This window comes from Gigantopelta aegis, chromosome 11 (genome assembly GCF_016097555.1).
Source record: "Gigantopelta aegis isolate Gae_Host chromosome 11, Gae_host_genome, whole genome shotgun sequence".
NCBI classification, from domain to species: domain Eukaryota; kingdom Metazoa; phylum Mollusca; class Gastropoda; order Neomphalida; family Peltospiridae; genus Gigantopelta; species Gigantopelta aegis.
The window spans coordinates 27,186,426-27,201,090 of record NC_054709.1 but is presented as its reverse complement, the minus strand read 5'-3'; the positions used below and the strand labels follow the sequence as shown (position 1 = coordinate 27,201,090).

The window sequence follows — 14,665 nt, the reverse complement described above, 5'->3', positions numbered from 1 at the left end:
TAAATTAAATAAATCAATGTGCTCTAGTGGTGTCGTTAAATAAAACTAACTTTATCTTGTTTTTTATTTAGAAATCCTAATTTCACGACTTCAGCTCCCCCTCCCCCAGCTATCCGCCATGTAACTACCAGCATGACACTAATATGTGACATTATCAAACAAAATTACCCAGTGTGATACTCGTGACAGCTTTATTATGTAGACTATAACGGTCACGTGTTTTAATTGACGATTGTCTACACTACGCGACGGACGTTTACTGTTTCTGTCACTTTGGAATCGTATAGAATCCTTTTTGATATGACTGACATAATGAACTGGTTGATGACGCTGTGTCTTCTGATGTCATCTGGTTCATTGGCCATCATACAACAGGTACGTATTAGTAAGACATCACATATATTAATATATTTTTATTATTATTTTTTTTTTTTTATTGTCCCCAGACCATTAGACAGTGCCAGGGTTGGGGAGCTCTGATACACCGCCTTACAATTTATCTTAAAATTAATATTCATACATGTGTAAACACACATACATATATACAAACATACACACATACATACGCATACACGCACGCACATTACATTCTATTCTGTTATATGCAGGTACAAATCAAAATAAAACAGTTCTTCCTTTTATGCACGCTTATGGTCCAGGACTTTTAAAAAAAGAAAAAGAAAAAAGGGTAACAACGAGAGAAGAAGAAGAAGAAAAAGAAAGAAAACAAGAAGAACAAGAAGAATTAAAAAAAAAAGAAGAGGAAGAAACAATCTATTTAAAATTATCTCCACTATTACATGTGGATCTAACACCAGCCAGTTGGAGCTCATGTCCACCAATCAAAACCTTACTTGCAGAATCCTGCCAGTGATTTAAAAGTAATTTGAAAACATTCCGAATTATCCTGAGGGTATACGACATGTTTCGTGTGAATTACGAATGCCTTAAAATATGTTTTATTTTATAAAATAAATAATTTGTAATGTAAAACTGAAGACTGATTTAGTTAGGGTTTTTTTTATAAATAAATAAATAATTTTTAATGTAAAATTGAAGACTGATAACCCACCCCGTACGTATTGGTATGGTTCGCTGTACTGCGGCCACTAAAATAAACTCGCCCGATATTTTTAGAATTTGTATGCTCCCAAATAACGTTATAAAAGGCGAAGTGTGATTGGTCAATATTTAAATTATTATTTACAGACGAAATGTTACCTGGACATTGGGGACTACGCAGTGTTGTTAGCAATCCGATTAAAATTAGTTCTACTGGTCTAAATAAGGCATTCGTAATTCACATGAAACATATCGTATACCCTCAGGATAATTCGGAATGTTTTCAAATTACTTTTAAATCACTGGCAGGATTCTGCAAGTAAGATTTTGATTGGTGGACATGAACTCCAACTGGCTGGTGTTAGATCCACATGTAATAGTGGAGCTAATTTTATTTAGATTGAGGAAGAAAAAACTAAAGTTGATGGTGAGTAACGAAGCAGAATTAAACTGATGATAATAACAGGCACAGCAGTCGGGCCTGTGTTAGAATGTTACATGAATATTCAATTACAAACAGTTTTTCCTTTGAGTAGATCGTTATGTAAGTGTAATGGTTTTTTTCCTCTTTCTTTCACTATATAAAAGGGTTGAGCCATTGTGCCCATTCTTTATTAAACTTTTCATACTTACAGTTTTTGAAATAAATATATTTCTTAATTTCAAATTTGTTTTCCAAACGTTTTGAACGGACGCGATATATATTGATATTGTATAACGTAAGATACAATATGATACTATACATATTACTAGCCCCAAGTTCAGCCAGGAAACGTTTAGCTAATATTCATTTCATTTCAACTTATTTTCGTGCTTATATCCAATTAAGGTTCAAACACGCTGTCCTGGGCACACACCTCAGCTATCTGGGCTGTCTGTCCTGGACAGTGGATTAGTGAGAGAGAAGAGGGTGTAGTGGTCTTACACCTACCCATTGAGTCGTTAAAACTCGCTCTGGGTGGGAGCCGATACCGGGCTGCGAACCCAGTACCTGCCAGCCTTATGTCCGACGACAGTGGATTAGTTGTTAGTGGTTAGTGAGAGAGAAGAGGGTGTAGTGGTTTTACACCTACCCATTGAGTTGTTAAAACTCGCTCTGGGTAGGAGCCGGTATTGGGCTGCAAACCCAGTACCTACCAGCCTTATGTCCGATGGCTTAACCACGACACCACCGAGGCGGGTACTTAGCTAATATAACGTTCGCGAACTATTTAATCTGCTTGGTCTGGCTGAACTCAGCCAAGATGTAACCCGTGCTTCGCATATGAACGTTTAGAATGAGGTGTGGTGGTCTTACATTGGGCTCCCCCCAAAACATACCCCCGCCATGTAGTTAGTCAGCTCTCATTTGTCGAGGCTACATACACGACCGCCGTGACATAGATGGCGGCGTGCATTGATGGAATTAATCCTTGTAAGCAATATTTAGCACAGTGTGTGTATGGTAGTCGACTGGATCTGAGCGCAGAAAGGTACCTGCAAAGTGCGGCATCGGGTAAGTACAAAGAAGGATGTCGGAAGTGCATATCAAAAGAGGGGAAGAGGTCAGAACGATCAGAAACTGTTACAAAAAGCCATACGTATTATATTATGGATGGTACGTTAAGCGTTATGAGACTAGCCTAATTTAAATAATCAAAATGCTTTTCTACAAATAGGCTAGCATAAATCCTGTCATTCCCTTCTCTATCCTGCTCACCACAAGCCTGCCCTGCTGTACTCAATCCAGCCCAGCCCATGCTAACCCTGCCATGCCCTGCCCTGCCCAGCCCAGCCCAGCCCAGCCCAGCCCATGCTAGCCCAGCCCAGCCCAGCCCAGCCCAGCCCATGCCCAGCCCATGCTAGCCCAGCCCAGCCCAGCCCAGCCCAGCCCATGCTAGCCCAGCCCAACCCAGCCCAGCCCATGCTAGCCCTGCCCTGCCTAGCGCTGCACGAAACAATCTTAATTTAAATATGCTGGTAATAAATGTTTCTTTTCTTGATAAATTATTTAATGTTTTATTTTATTTATGGTTGTTTGTTCTTTGAGCAAATAATGAGATTTTACGTTTTCAACAGTTATTTGTGGGGTTTTTTCTAAAACAGAAACAGCATGCACCACTGAATTATCAACTGATAATCGCAGTCAAAACACAGCCAGAAGCAGCAGATTCACCAGACCTTCATCCCATGCAACAAGATCAACCTGCCAGTGACGTCTGCCAGGTGGGTATGCTAAGCCTTGTAACATTTTGACGATTTTAAAAAAACTTATTTTATTTCAGTTTTAAACCACTTTGGTGGATCGATTGAGGTGCTTGCGTCGCAGGATCAAACCACCTCGGTGGATCCATTCAACTTATTTTTTTCTCGTTCCAACCAGTGCACCACAACTGGTCTAAAGCCGTGGTACGTGCTTTCCTGTCTGTGGGAAAGTGCATATAAAAGATCCCTCGATGCATTAGGAAAAATGTAACGAGTTTCCTCTGATGACTACGTGTAAGAATTACCCAATTTTTGACATCCATTAGCTGATGATTAACTAATCAATGTGCACTAGTGGTGTTGTTAAACAAAAAACAAAAAACAAATTTTTGTTGCTAGTCATGACGTCAATGACGTGGGGGCAGCGAGTTTCTACTCTAATCTTATCTGCCATGTGTCGTGCCTAACAGTTTGTCCAACGCCAAATAACTGTAATTAGAATGAGCTGAGAGCATTAAATAAAACATTTCTTTCTTTTTTTCTCCATTTAAATATATTTTGCTGTTATATGGTGAAAAAATGTATAGCCTCTATTTGTGAACATACTGTTGGAATAGTCCCTACGATTTCTTTCCCTTAGTTCGTCATTTGTCCAACTGGTAGCCGTTGTGAAACCGCCGAAAGCCAGTGTCAAGAAAACCAGTGCCCAGTGTTTGCAATCTGCAAAAGTAAGTAGCTATTATTCCATACATTCATTCAGGGTCGGGGCGTAGCCCAGTGGTTAAGCGTTCGCTTGATGCGCAGTCGGGCTGGGATCGATCCCCGTCGTTGGGCCCATTGGGCTATTTCTCGCTCCAGCCAGTGCACCACGACTGGTATATGAAAGGCCTTAGTATGTGTTATCCTATCTGTGGGATGGTGCATATAAAAGATCCCTTGCTGCTAATCGAAAAGAGTAACCCATGAAGTGGTGACAGCGGGTTTCCTCTCTCAATATCTGTGTGATCTTTAGCCATATGTCCGACGCTATATAACCGTAAATAAAATGTGTTGAGTGTGTCGTTAAATAAAACATTTCGTTCCTTCTTTCTTTCATTCATTAAATTATGTATACTTATTTTCGTATACTAATTTAGCTCAGTCGGTTGAGGTAGTTGAGTGGTTAGTGAGGAGAGAAATGGGATGTAAACTGATTGGTCTTACAACCAGTGATCACACTGGTCAAAGTGGTAAACTCTTTTCTTCTGTGGAAAAGTGGTATAGTGAGCATTAGACAAGTCGGGTGTAGTGACTTATCACCTACACACAAGTCGTTAAACTCCCAATCAAGGGTTAGTGGTGTAGTGAAAAAGAACTTTGCTTACATCCAATTAAGGGTCCAGTAGTGACCTGCGCGTGCGCACAGAGACACACATACCTCCCCACACAACTCAGCTAGGGCGTCTGTCCAGGACTCGCTCTGAGTTAGTGGTTAGTGAGAGAGAAATCGGTGTAGTGACCGTAATCCTACATACTGAGTCGTTAAACTCCCTCTGAGTTAGTGGTTAGTGAGAGAGAAGTCGGTGTAGTGACCGTAATCCTACACACTGAGTCGTTAAACTCGCTCTGAGTTAGTGGTTAGTGAGAGAGAAGTCGGTGTAGTGGTCTTACACCTACAAAGTGAGTCGTTAAACTCGCTCTGAGTTAGTGGTTAGTGAGAGACAAGTCGGTGTAGTGGTCTTACACCTACACACTGAGTCGTTAAACTCCCTCTGGGTTAGTGGTTAGTGAGAGACAAGTCGGTGTAGTGACCTTAATCCTACAAACTGAGTCGTTAAACTCGCTCTGACTTAGTGGTTAGTGAGAGACAAGTCGGTGTAGTGACCGTAATCCTACAAACTGAGTCATTAAACTCGCTCTGAGTTAGTGGTTAGTGAAAGACAAGACGGTGTAGTGACCGTAATCCTATACACTGAATCGTTAAACTCGCTCTGAGTTAGTGGTTAGTGAGAGACAAGTCGGTGTAGTGACCGTAATCCTATACACTGAATCGTTAAACTCGCTCTGAGTTAGTGGTTAGTGAGAGACAAGTCGGTGTAGTGACCGTAATCCTACACACTGAGTCGTTAAACTCGCTCTGAGTTAGTGGTTAGTGAGAGACAAGTCGGTGTAGTGACCGTAATCCTACACACTGAGTCGTTAAACTCGCTCTGAGTTAGTGGTTAGTGAGAGACAAGTCGGTGTAGTGGTCATAATCCTACACACTGAGTCGTTAAACTCCCTCTGGGTTAGTGGTTAGTGAGAGACAAGTCGGTGTAGTGACCTTAATCCTACACACTGAGTCGTTAAACTCGCTCTGAGTTAGTGGTTAGTGAGAGACAAGTCGGTGTAGTGGTCTTACACCTACACACTGAGTCGTTAAACTCCCTCTGGGTTAGTGGTTAGTGAGAGACAAGTCGGTGTAGTGACCGTAATCCTATACACTGAATCGTTAAACTCGCTCTGAGTTAGTGGTTAGTGAGAGACAAGTCGGTGTAGTGACCGTAATCCTATACACTGAATCGTTAAACTCGCTCTGAGTTAGTGGTTAGTGAGAGACAAGTCGGTGTAGTGACCGTAATCCTATACACTGAATCGTTAAACTCGCTCTGAGTTAGTGGTTAGTGAGAGACAAGTCGGTGTAGTGACCGTAATCCTATACACTGAGTCGTTAAACTCGCTCTGAGTTAGTGGTTAGTGAGAGACAAGTCGGTGTAGTGACCATAATCCTACACACTGAGTCGTTAAACTCCCTCTGAGTTAGTGGTTAGAGAGACAAGTCGGTGTAGTGACCGTAATCCTACACACTGAGTCGTTAAACTCGCTCTGAGTTAGTGGTTAGTGAGAGACAAGTCGGTGTAGTGGTCTTACACCTACACACTGAGTCGTTAAACTCACTCTGAGTTAGTGGTTAGTGAGAGACAAGTCGGTGTAGTGACCGTAATCCTATACACTGAATCGTTAAACTCGCTCTGAGTTAGTGGTTAGTGAGAGACAAGTCGGTGTAGTGGTCTTACACCTACACACTGAGTCGTTAAACTCGCTCTGGGTTAGTGGTTAGTGAGAGACAAGTCGGTGTAGTGGTCTTACACCTACACACTGAGTCGTTAAACTATTTTGTGCTTCAAATGTATCTGAACTAGGTGTTATCAACCTAAATCTTAAATATTTTTTTTTTCACTTTTGAAGGCAACTCCTAATTTGCCTTTTCACGACTGCCAGGAAGTAACTACACCCCAGGCTTGTATTCATACTCGGTACACAGAAATAGGTGATGAAAAATAATATATCATTTAACAAACCTGTGGACAACATACACAAGTGCCATCCTGTCGAATATTAAATTTCATACTTACTTACAAACCACTGATTTGTTTTAAAACTGTCTGTATTTACAATGTACTACATTCGTGTTTTACGGAACGCTGATAGGTCAATTTACTTCCCTGTTACCTGACAGGTTCGCCTTATGTACAAAAGGTCCAGAAAGTTACTTTTCAAATCATTCATTAAAATGCGCACCCCTTCTCTTTGGCTTAATCCTAAGGGACATTCCAAATTCCATAGCACCATTGTACCCTCCGCCTGTTACCGGCCACGGTCTGACTGCTGGTGCCCCCCTTGCACCTGTGCACCAGTGCAAGTGGGTCCTTCTCCAACCCACCCAATCTTTCCTGTCCTGGACAGGCGTGCACTACAACAGCTAGCTCTGAATGTGCACGTTAAACACTCTGGTCTTAGTCTTGGTCTTTTCAAAATCAAGAAGTAGAGCATTGGACACAACAAAACGTCTGAGTACACATTTGGTAACCAGGGCCATAGCTAGCGGGGGATGGGGGATCCGAAAAAAATGAAACTTAACGAAAATTAATCTTCTTAACCGTTTAAGGAGTTTTAGACTATTAACAACTCAGTCCCCCCCCCCCCCCCCCCCAACAAAAAATCCTAGCTACGGCCCTGGTAACCCGGCAGCAAATATAGATAGTCTAATAGGCTATAACGTTCTTTATTATGATTGGCTCAACATAATTACGCGACTTGTAATAGTATAGTTATATAGACTACATAATTAATATCATGCAGGGCTCGAAATAGTGACCTATTAGATGAAAGGTAATTGTTTAGATGACCGATGTAAGTACAATTATCTAATCTGCCAGTTAGCTAAAAATTCTGTCATATGCCATAATGCTCTATAATACATCTCGGAGGTCTTAATTGTTTTACAAACTATCCCAAATACACCCCCCCCCCCCCACCCCCCACCCCCCGTCACTCCTTGCCGTGTTATTTCTAGCAGGACATATTTAATTCCCTATATGTCACTGTGACGGTACATACGCTTAAATTTGTTCGCCTGTGGCGATTTTAATAGTGTTAGAGGGCCGTGTGCAGTTTAATTGCACTTAGCTAGCTGGGCAACTTGTTACGTAATACTTCGCGCGATCGGGCATTCCAATATGCACTTAGTCCAGCTGTGGAGGCCATGTGGCGAGTAGTTACGTAATATCTCCGGTAGTGCTGTTTATGGCCAGGAGATTGCTCGCGGTTGGCGACAGCCAGACTGACGATCAGAGAGAAATATACCGATACTAGTAGATGTAGAATATGAGATGATACGTGAGGTACCGCCTTGTACCCCCAGGCAAAATCCTGATTTATAATAAATAGCTAGTGTTTTAGAGATATCGTGGGGGGAACGAATAGGAAGGCCCCGAGGGAACGTTAGTCCGTTTGGACTTTGGTAAATATATTATTTCTGCTCTGTGTATAACCTTGATGTGATTGATGTGACTTTAAATATTTTGATACTGTATTATACCAATATTCTTTAGACAGTGTCTTCGGTCATCTGACGAAGTAAATCGTAGACATTTTGTTCTAACAATATATGAGTATTTGGTAATATAAAGCTTAGCCAGTCATCCTAGCGGACCTAGGTACACTGTAGGTTATTGTCTTTATTGTGATAGGTACCAATATTAATTCTGTGTCACAAGGTTACTGAATGAGTAGTTAGGGTTAATTAAAAATTAACCAGTTAGGAATGGTGTTGTAATTCCTTTATTAATTAACTTCTCCTGGAAGCGTTTCTCAATTATCACACGTGTGGGTGTGGTGTAACGGTGAAGTGATTCGCATATTGTGTAACTAGACACCTAGAGATTAACTAATTAAGTGATCAGTTCTGGGTTGTTATTATTGCTGTTATTAATTTACTACTACGGCTGTACATTTGTCAGCGTAGATTAATACAGATTCCAAAGTGTATTTTGTTTTTGTTGTGTTTCTAGTGAGCTAAACGTGCTATAAATATATACTCTTCAAAAAAAGAAACGCAAAAGGGTACAAATGGGTTATAACTCCGATTTTATGTTTCCTACCGGTTCATGCTTTGTGAATATAAGGTCATTGCATGTCCCAAACACATTCCCACGGTTACATTCGATAAAACGCAGCTACTGTACAATAAAGTTCCAAAATGTGAATATTCGCAAAAACGCAGCCACGTGCAAACCATGTCACCACTGCACGTGCGTTGTCTGCACGTGCAACATGAACACCGACAGTATAAAAGTGCAGGGTGTTCGCTTGCCTGGCCTCTGTATCTGGCCGACAGTTGACAATCCAGGACATGCCACGTCTCAGTGAACCGCAGAGAAACAATGCCATCGGCCGACTAGACGCAGGCGAATCCAGAACGGCCGTTGCCAGGGCATTCCATGTGTCCCCAAGCACCATCTCCAGACTGTGGGACCGTTACCAGCAACATGGATCAACACGTGACCTCCCTAGATCCGGTCGACCACGGGTCACTACCCGCGGGCAGGACCGCTACATCCGGGTACGCCACCTTCGGGAACGATTGACTACTGCCACCTCCACAGCCGCAGCAATACCAGGTTTGCGCAGGATATCCGACCAGACCGTACGGAACCGCCTACGTGAGGTAGGAATTCGTGCCAGACGTCCAGTTCGAGGTGTCATCTTAACACCACAACACCGTCGACTCCGACTGCAGTGGTGCCAGATTCATCGACAATGGTCTCAACTGCGATGGAGACAGGTGTGGTTCAGTGACGAGTCCCGATTTCTGCTCCGACGTCATGATGGAAGATGTCGCGTGTATAGGCGTCGTGGTGAACGTTATGCGGCAAACTGCGTGCAGGAAGTGGACAGATTCGGCGGGGGTAGTGTCATGGTGTGGGCAGCCATCTCACACACTGGCAGAACTGACCTGGTCCACGTGCAGGGCAACCTGAATGCACAGGGCTACATTGACCAGATCCTCCGGCCACACATCGTTCCAGTTATGGCCAACGCCAACGCAGTGTTCCAACATGACAACGCCAGGCCTCACACAGCACGTCTCACAACGGCTTTCCTACAGAACAACAACATTAATGTCCTTCCTTGGCCATCGACATCACCGGATTTGAACCCACTTGAGCATCTATGGGACGAGTTGGACCGACGCCTCCTACAGCGACAACCACAGCCCCAGACCCTGCCCGAGCTGGCAGCAGCCTTGCAGGCCGAGTGGGCCACCATCCCCCGGGACGTCATCCGTACTCTGGTTGCTTCAATGGGCAGGCGGTGCCAGGCAGTTGTCAACACACGCGGAGGCCACACCCGGTATTGACTCCAGATGACCTTGACCTTGGTGGTGTGTCCTATCACTTACTCACAATGGACTAGAGTGAATTGTGAACAATCCTGCAACATTTGGTAATTATCGGACTCACCATTCAATAATTAAATCAATTCTCCAAATGTTACGACAATGTGGTTTTGCGTTTCTTCTTTTGAAGAGTATATATACTTTATATAAGATCGTATCTCTGATCATACCTAGAGACGAGCCGTACTAGGGTTTAACAGCCTGTTACAGAGAGATCTAATAGATATACAGTTAGGGGAGATATTTTGATAATCGTGTTTTATTCAGTTACGGGAATTATAGAATCCCCGTGACAGTCACAGAGAATGTTACAGTTAATGCGGATGATCTATGTAAATGTTGATATAATACAGGTTATTGAAATCGTATATAAGATAATCCAATTTAATTAAGTCCAACTAGGGCTTTGTTAGTTGAGAGTAATGTCTAGATGATATTATTTGCTATCGAATCATTGGGAGTAGTCCCCCTTTTTTCACTTCTGTATTTTGCGCGCTAAAAAAGTAAAACAAACGTTTTTGAAATATAAATGAAACTATACTAGAGATTTCGGCCCTAAAGGGTGTGTACCACCAAATCAAACCCCATAGACGACAATTGTAATATATGTGGCTACAAACCATACCTGCAGCGTATCAATCGACATATGCACCACGGATATAAATACTATCACCCCTCACCCTTAAAGGGACACACCCTAGTTACGGCTAGTTGTTAACCATTACGGCGTTGTTTTTCGCTATTAAACCCATTTTTTTTCACAAATAAAATTGCACTTTACTTACCGTTTATTATTTAGAATATATATTTCCATTCACCTGAAGTGTTTTTTGGTAATCCTGGTTTTTGTAATACCACAAAATGCATTTTTCGTATTTCATAAATCGCACGCACGTCTGAGAAAAAAACGTTGAGCAGACAAGGTCTAATCTATTTTTGGAGGGGATATTTCCATTTCAATGTCACAGACGTTGGCATATCACGTGACCGTTATCATTTTGGTTCGGTTTGTTTTCTCGTGCACGGTTCGCGCAATCAAAATCCGATTTGTTGTTGTTCATTTGTGAGATTTTTCTTCACAGTTCGTGAACATTTTCAGTAACAATAAAGTTCAGACAAGTAAGTGTCTCAATACAAAACGTTACAAACCCTTAAAACCAATAATTTTGCTAAGTCTTCCGATATCTGGAGAGGGGATACAACCAGGACAGAACAGTTGGAACATGTCCAGGAGAGGTGAAAGAAACGCACCCCAATTCTGTGAAATTTGTCGTGACGTAGGCATTAATACTAACTTTCAAAATTATTTCAAGCAATTGGGACATGGAGATTCCCATGGTATTTATCGATATAAAACCTGCTTTTTCACTCCATTTTATAAAAACATGATCTAAGTGTGTTACAGGTTTGTAGAGTAACCAAATTATAATTTATTTTCGCTGGATGGAACTAGGGTGTGCGGCTTTAAAGTGAATCAGAAAAAAATTGGCGGTGAAGCTACTCATTTCACAGATAACGCGTAGCGTCTATGACTACCTTGGTACCGCACAGTGCTTTTTAAATGCATGTTTCAAGCACAAGGCTACTTGACACAGTGGCACTAGTTAGATGAAATACAATTGCCCTGATGAAACTAATTTTGTTTTTGTACAACAAACACGCTCACATTTATCATCAATGACAGGACATATGGTATTAACTGCTCTATCAAAATATTGGGTGCAGCTCGAACTTTGACCCAGCCGGAAGTTATTTGGTTTAGTACTACCTATAATCATTATTTTATCCTAGACCTGCGTGAGGAGGAAGATATGTGTAAACAGCCGCCAGAACGAGGTCACTGCCAGTTCAGTTACGTCATGTGGTTCTTCAACTCTACGTCACAGCTCTGTGAAGAGTTTGTGTACAGCGGTTGTCCTGACAACGACAACATGTTTTCAACAGAAGGTCTATGTCAAGATGTATGCCATCGAAGTAAGTAAAACGTCTTTCGGCATTCATTTTCTAGCACATCCATTAATGAAAACGAGATGTGATATTTCTTGTATCATACGACAATACCCCACATATGTTGGATATAAAATTAAAGAAATTTAATCAGATGTTCCATGGTGGTGACATAAATATCAAAGTGAATCATTCACTGGAATTAACATTAACGATGACGATTACGAACCACGAAGAACTAAATTGGAAACACGTTTTTTGTTTTGTTTTTATTTATAATTTTATACAATCAAATATAGGCTTAGCAGGGCCGTAGCTAGGATTTTTTGTTTGAGGGGGGGGGGGGGGGGGGGGGGCAACCGAGTAGTTAATAGTCTAAAACTCCTTAAACAGTTAAGAAGAGAATTTTCTTTAAGTTTCTATAATGCTTTCCGGATTTTTTTCGAGGGGGGGGGGGGGGGGCAACTGCCCCCCTGCTAGCTCACTACGCAATGCATTTCCACGTAAGAAATTCATTAATACTAGGTCCCAATTGTGTCAACATTTATGATTCACATAACGTTTTCTAGTAATAGGGATGGAGTGGTTGTTAAAACGATATGCATGTTTTCAGTGGCAAGTCCGATGGCTGGATTGTTTCTATGTTATTTTGTACTATTATGTATTGCTCGTTTGGAACATTGGTGAACAGCGGAACAGGTGGTCGGTATGAATCACTTCCTACACTACCTGTTAAGATAGCTGCTACAGGCAGATGGGGTCATATAGCACCAAACAAACAAAACAAAAAAAAGGGGGGGGGGGGAGGAGACCCCCCCCCCCCCAACAGACTTAAATGTTCTCAATTCTGGAGTAGAAATAAAGAAATATATAATATATCTCTGGGATGGTATATGTCGTTATTGCAACAATAACCCGTTCTAGTAATCTCGATTTGAAGTTGGGCAATGTAACATAGATTTCAGTGTACAATGAGACTGGCAGGACGTAGGCCAGTGGGAAAGTGATGAGCGGTCGGTTTAGGATCGATCCCCATCAGTGGGCCCAATGGACTATTTCTCGTTCCAGCCAGTGCACCACGACTGGTACATCAAAGGCTGTGGTATATGTTATCCTGTCTGTGGAATGGTGCATATAAAAGATCCCTTGCTACTGATGGAAAAAATGTAGCGGGTTTCTTCTCTAAGACTATATGTCAAAAATTACCAAATGTTTGACATCCACAGCCGATAATTCAAATATCAATGTGTTTTAATACTGTGGTTAAATAAAACAAAATTTAACTTTGTAGTGAGACCTTATCTATTCTTTGTATATTAATAAGTTAGAAATAGTCTACTGTTTAGGTTCAACTGTAGATGCGTTATTCTACTGAAATGTTTGCAGGGAATCCAAAAGAAGGCGTTTGAGCAGCTAGTCCTTTTTATTTAGTTATTGTTGTTTTTTCTTCATTTCCCAGGTAACAAGATCTGTCGACTGACTGCAGACACTGGACCATGCAAAGCTTCGATGACGCAATGGTTTTATGACGTCACAAGTGAAAATTGTCGCGAGTTCACATACGGCGGATGTCGTGGAAACGCCAATAATTTTGAGTCTTATGCTAAATGCATTGATGTCTGTAAAACAAAATAATTAAACAATAAACTTTCCACACAAACTAACGCCTTCTAGTTCATCTATACAACATTGCTATTTATTATTTTCACTTGATTTTAGTAACTGTATCCAGTCAGGCGCGGATCCAGGATTTTTAAATGGGGAGGGGGGGGGGGGGCGAGGGCGCGAAGCGCCCGACATCCCTAGAGGGTTCCGGGGGCATGTTCCCCCGCGAAATTTTGCAATTTATGTGGCCTGAAACGCGATTTCCTCGCATCTGAGTAACAAAATAGCTATATTAACGTATGTTTTTGGTATTGTCATACTGTTTTTGTTATCTTCCAAATTTCATAAACTCTGGTCTCTTCCTTTTTTTTAAAAGTTAAAGTGGTCATCTCTCCTTCCCATATTAGGCTAGGCTGATTTTCCGTTGACTGCGGCTGCCAGTAAATGGGAAGAAATATCGAAACAGTTGTTTCAGTAATATACATTGCTTTGAACAACTGGGCCAATGTGTATCAACAGCCATGGTATGTAATATCTTGCTGCTAATCTGAAAGAGTAGCCCCTGGAGTCGCGGCAGCGAGTTTCCTTTCTCATTGTTTTGTGGTCCTTAACCATATTTCTGACGCTATATAAACGTAAATAAAATGTGTTGAGTAATTCCACTCTAGTGTATGCTATAGTTAAGAAAAAAAAATAACTTGACCCCAAAAATAGGGGGGGGGGGCCGGGCCCCTTGGGCCCCCCACAAAATCCGCGCCTGCCAGTTAAAAGGACAAGCACCCCAGCTAGCTATCTGCCCAGAACAGGTATTAATGACTAGAGTTTTGTATTGAATAGAGGATTATAAAGAGTTACCACTTATTATCCGTTTCAATTTCAACTTATTTTCGTGCTTATACCCAGTTAATGTTAAAGCACGCTGTCCCGGGCACGCACACATCTCATCTATATGGGCTGTCTGTTCAGGACAGAGAGTTAGTGAATGGTTGTTAGTGGTTACTGAGAGAAGAGACGGTGTAGTGGCCTTACACCTACCCATTGAGTCGCTAAAACTCGCTCTGGGTGGGAGCCGGTACCGGGCTGCGAACCCATGGCTAAACCACGACACCACCGAAGCCGGTCTGTTTTTATTAAATTTATGCCCCGAGTAAAATAATTTTACGTTTT

The 14,665-nt window shown here is 41.8% G+C and overlaps 1 protein-coding gene across 1 annotated transcript; it reads left to right on the top strand.

Moving 5' to 3' along the window:
* Positions 1-242: 242 nt before the first annotated feature.
* On the top strand, positions 243-13,553 carry LOC121385588 (carboxypeptidase inhibitor SmCI-like). The gene is made up of 5 exons (XM_041516327.1): positions 243-375; positions 3,148-3,267; positions 3,887-3,974; positions 11,738-11,920; positions 13,353-13,553. The coding sequence occupies exons 1-5, from the start codon at positions 301-303 to the stop codon at positions 13,526-13,528; spliced, it is 642 nt and encodes a 213-aa protein (XP_041372261.1). The 5' UTR covers positions 243-300; the 3' UTR covers positions 13,529-13,553.
* Positions 13,554-14,665: the final 1,112 nt, after the last annotated feature.

Bases quoted from the DNA above. Each gene is read 5' to 3' on its own strand.
- LOC121385588 (XM_041516327.1), top strand. From the start codon at position 301: ATGACTGACATAATGAACTGGTTGATGACGCTGTGTCTTCTGATGTCA. The intron at 376-3,147 runs GTACGTATTAGT...TTTCTAAAACAG, and splicing joins CATTGGCCATCATACAACAG to AAACAGCATGCACCACTGAA. The intron at 11,921-13,352 runs GTAAGTAAAACG...TTCATTTCCCAG, and splicing joins TCAAGATGTATGCCATCGAA to GTAACAAGATCTGTCGACTG.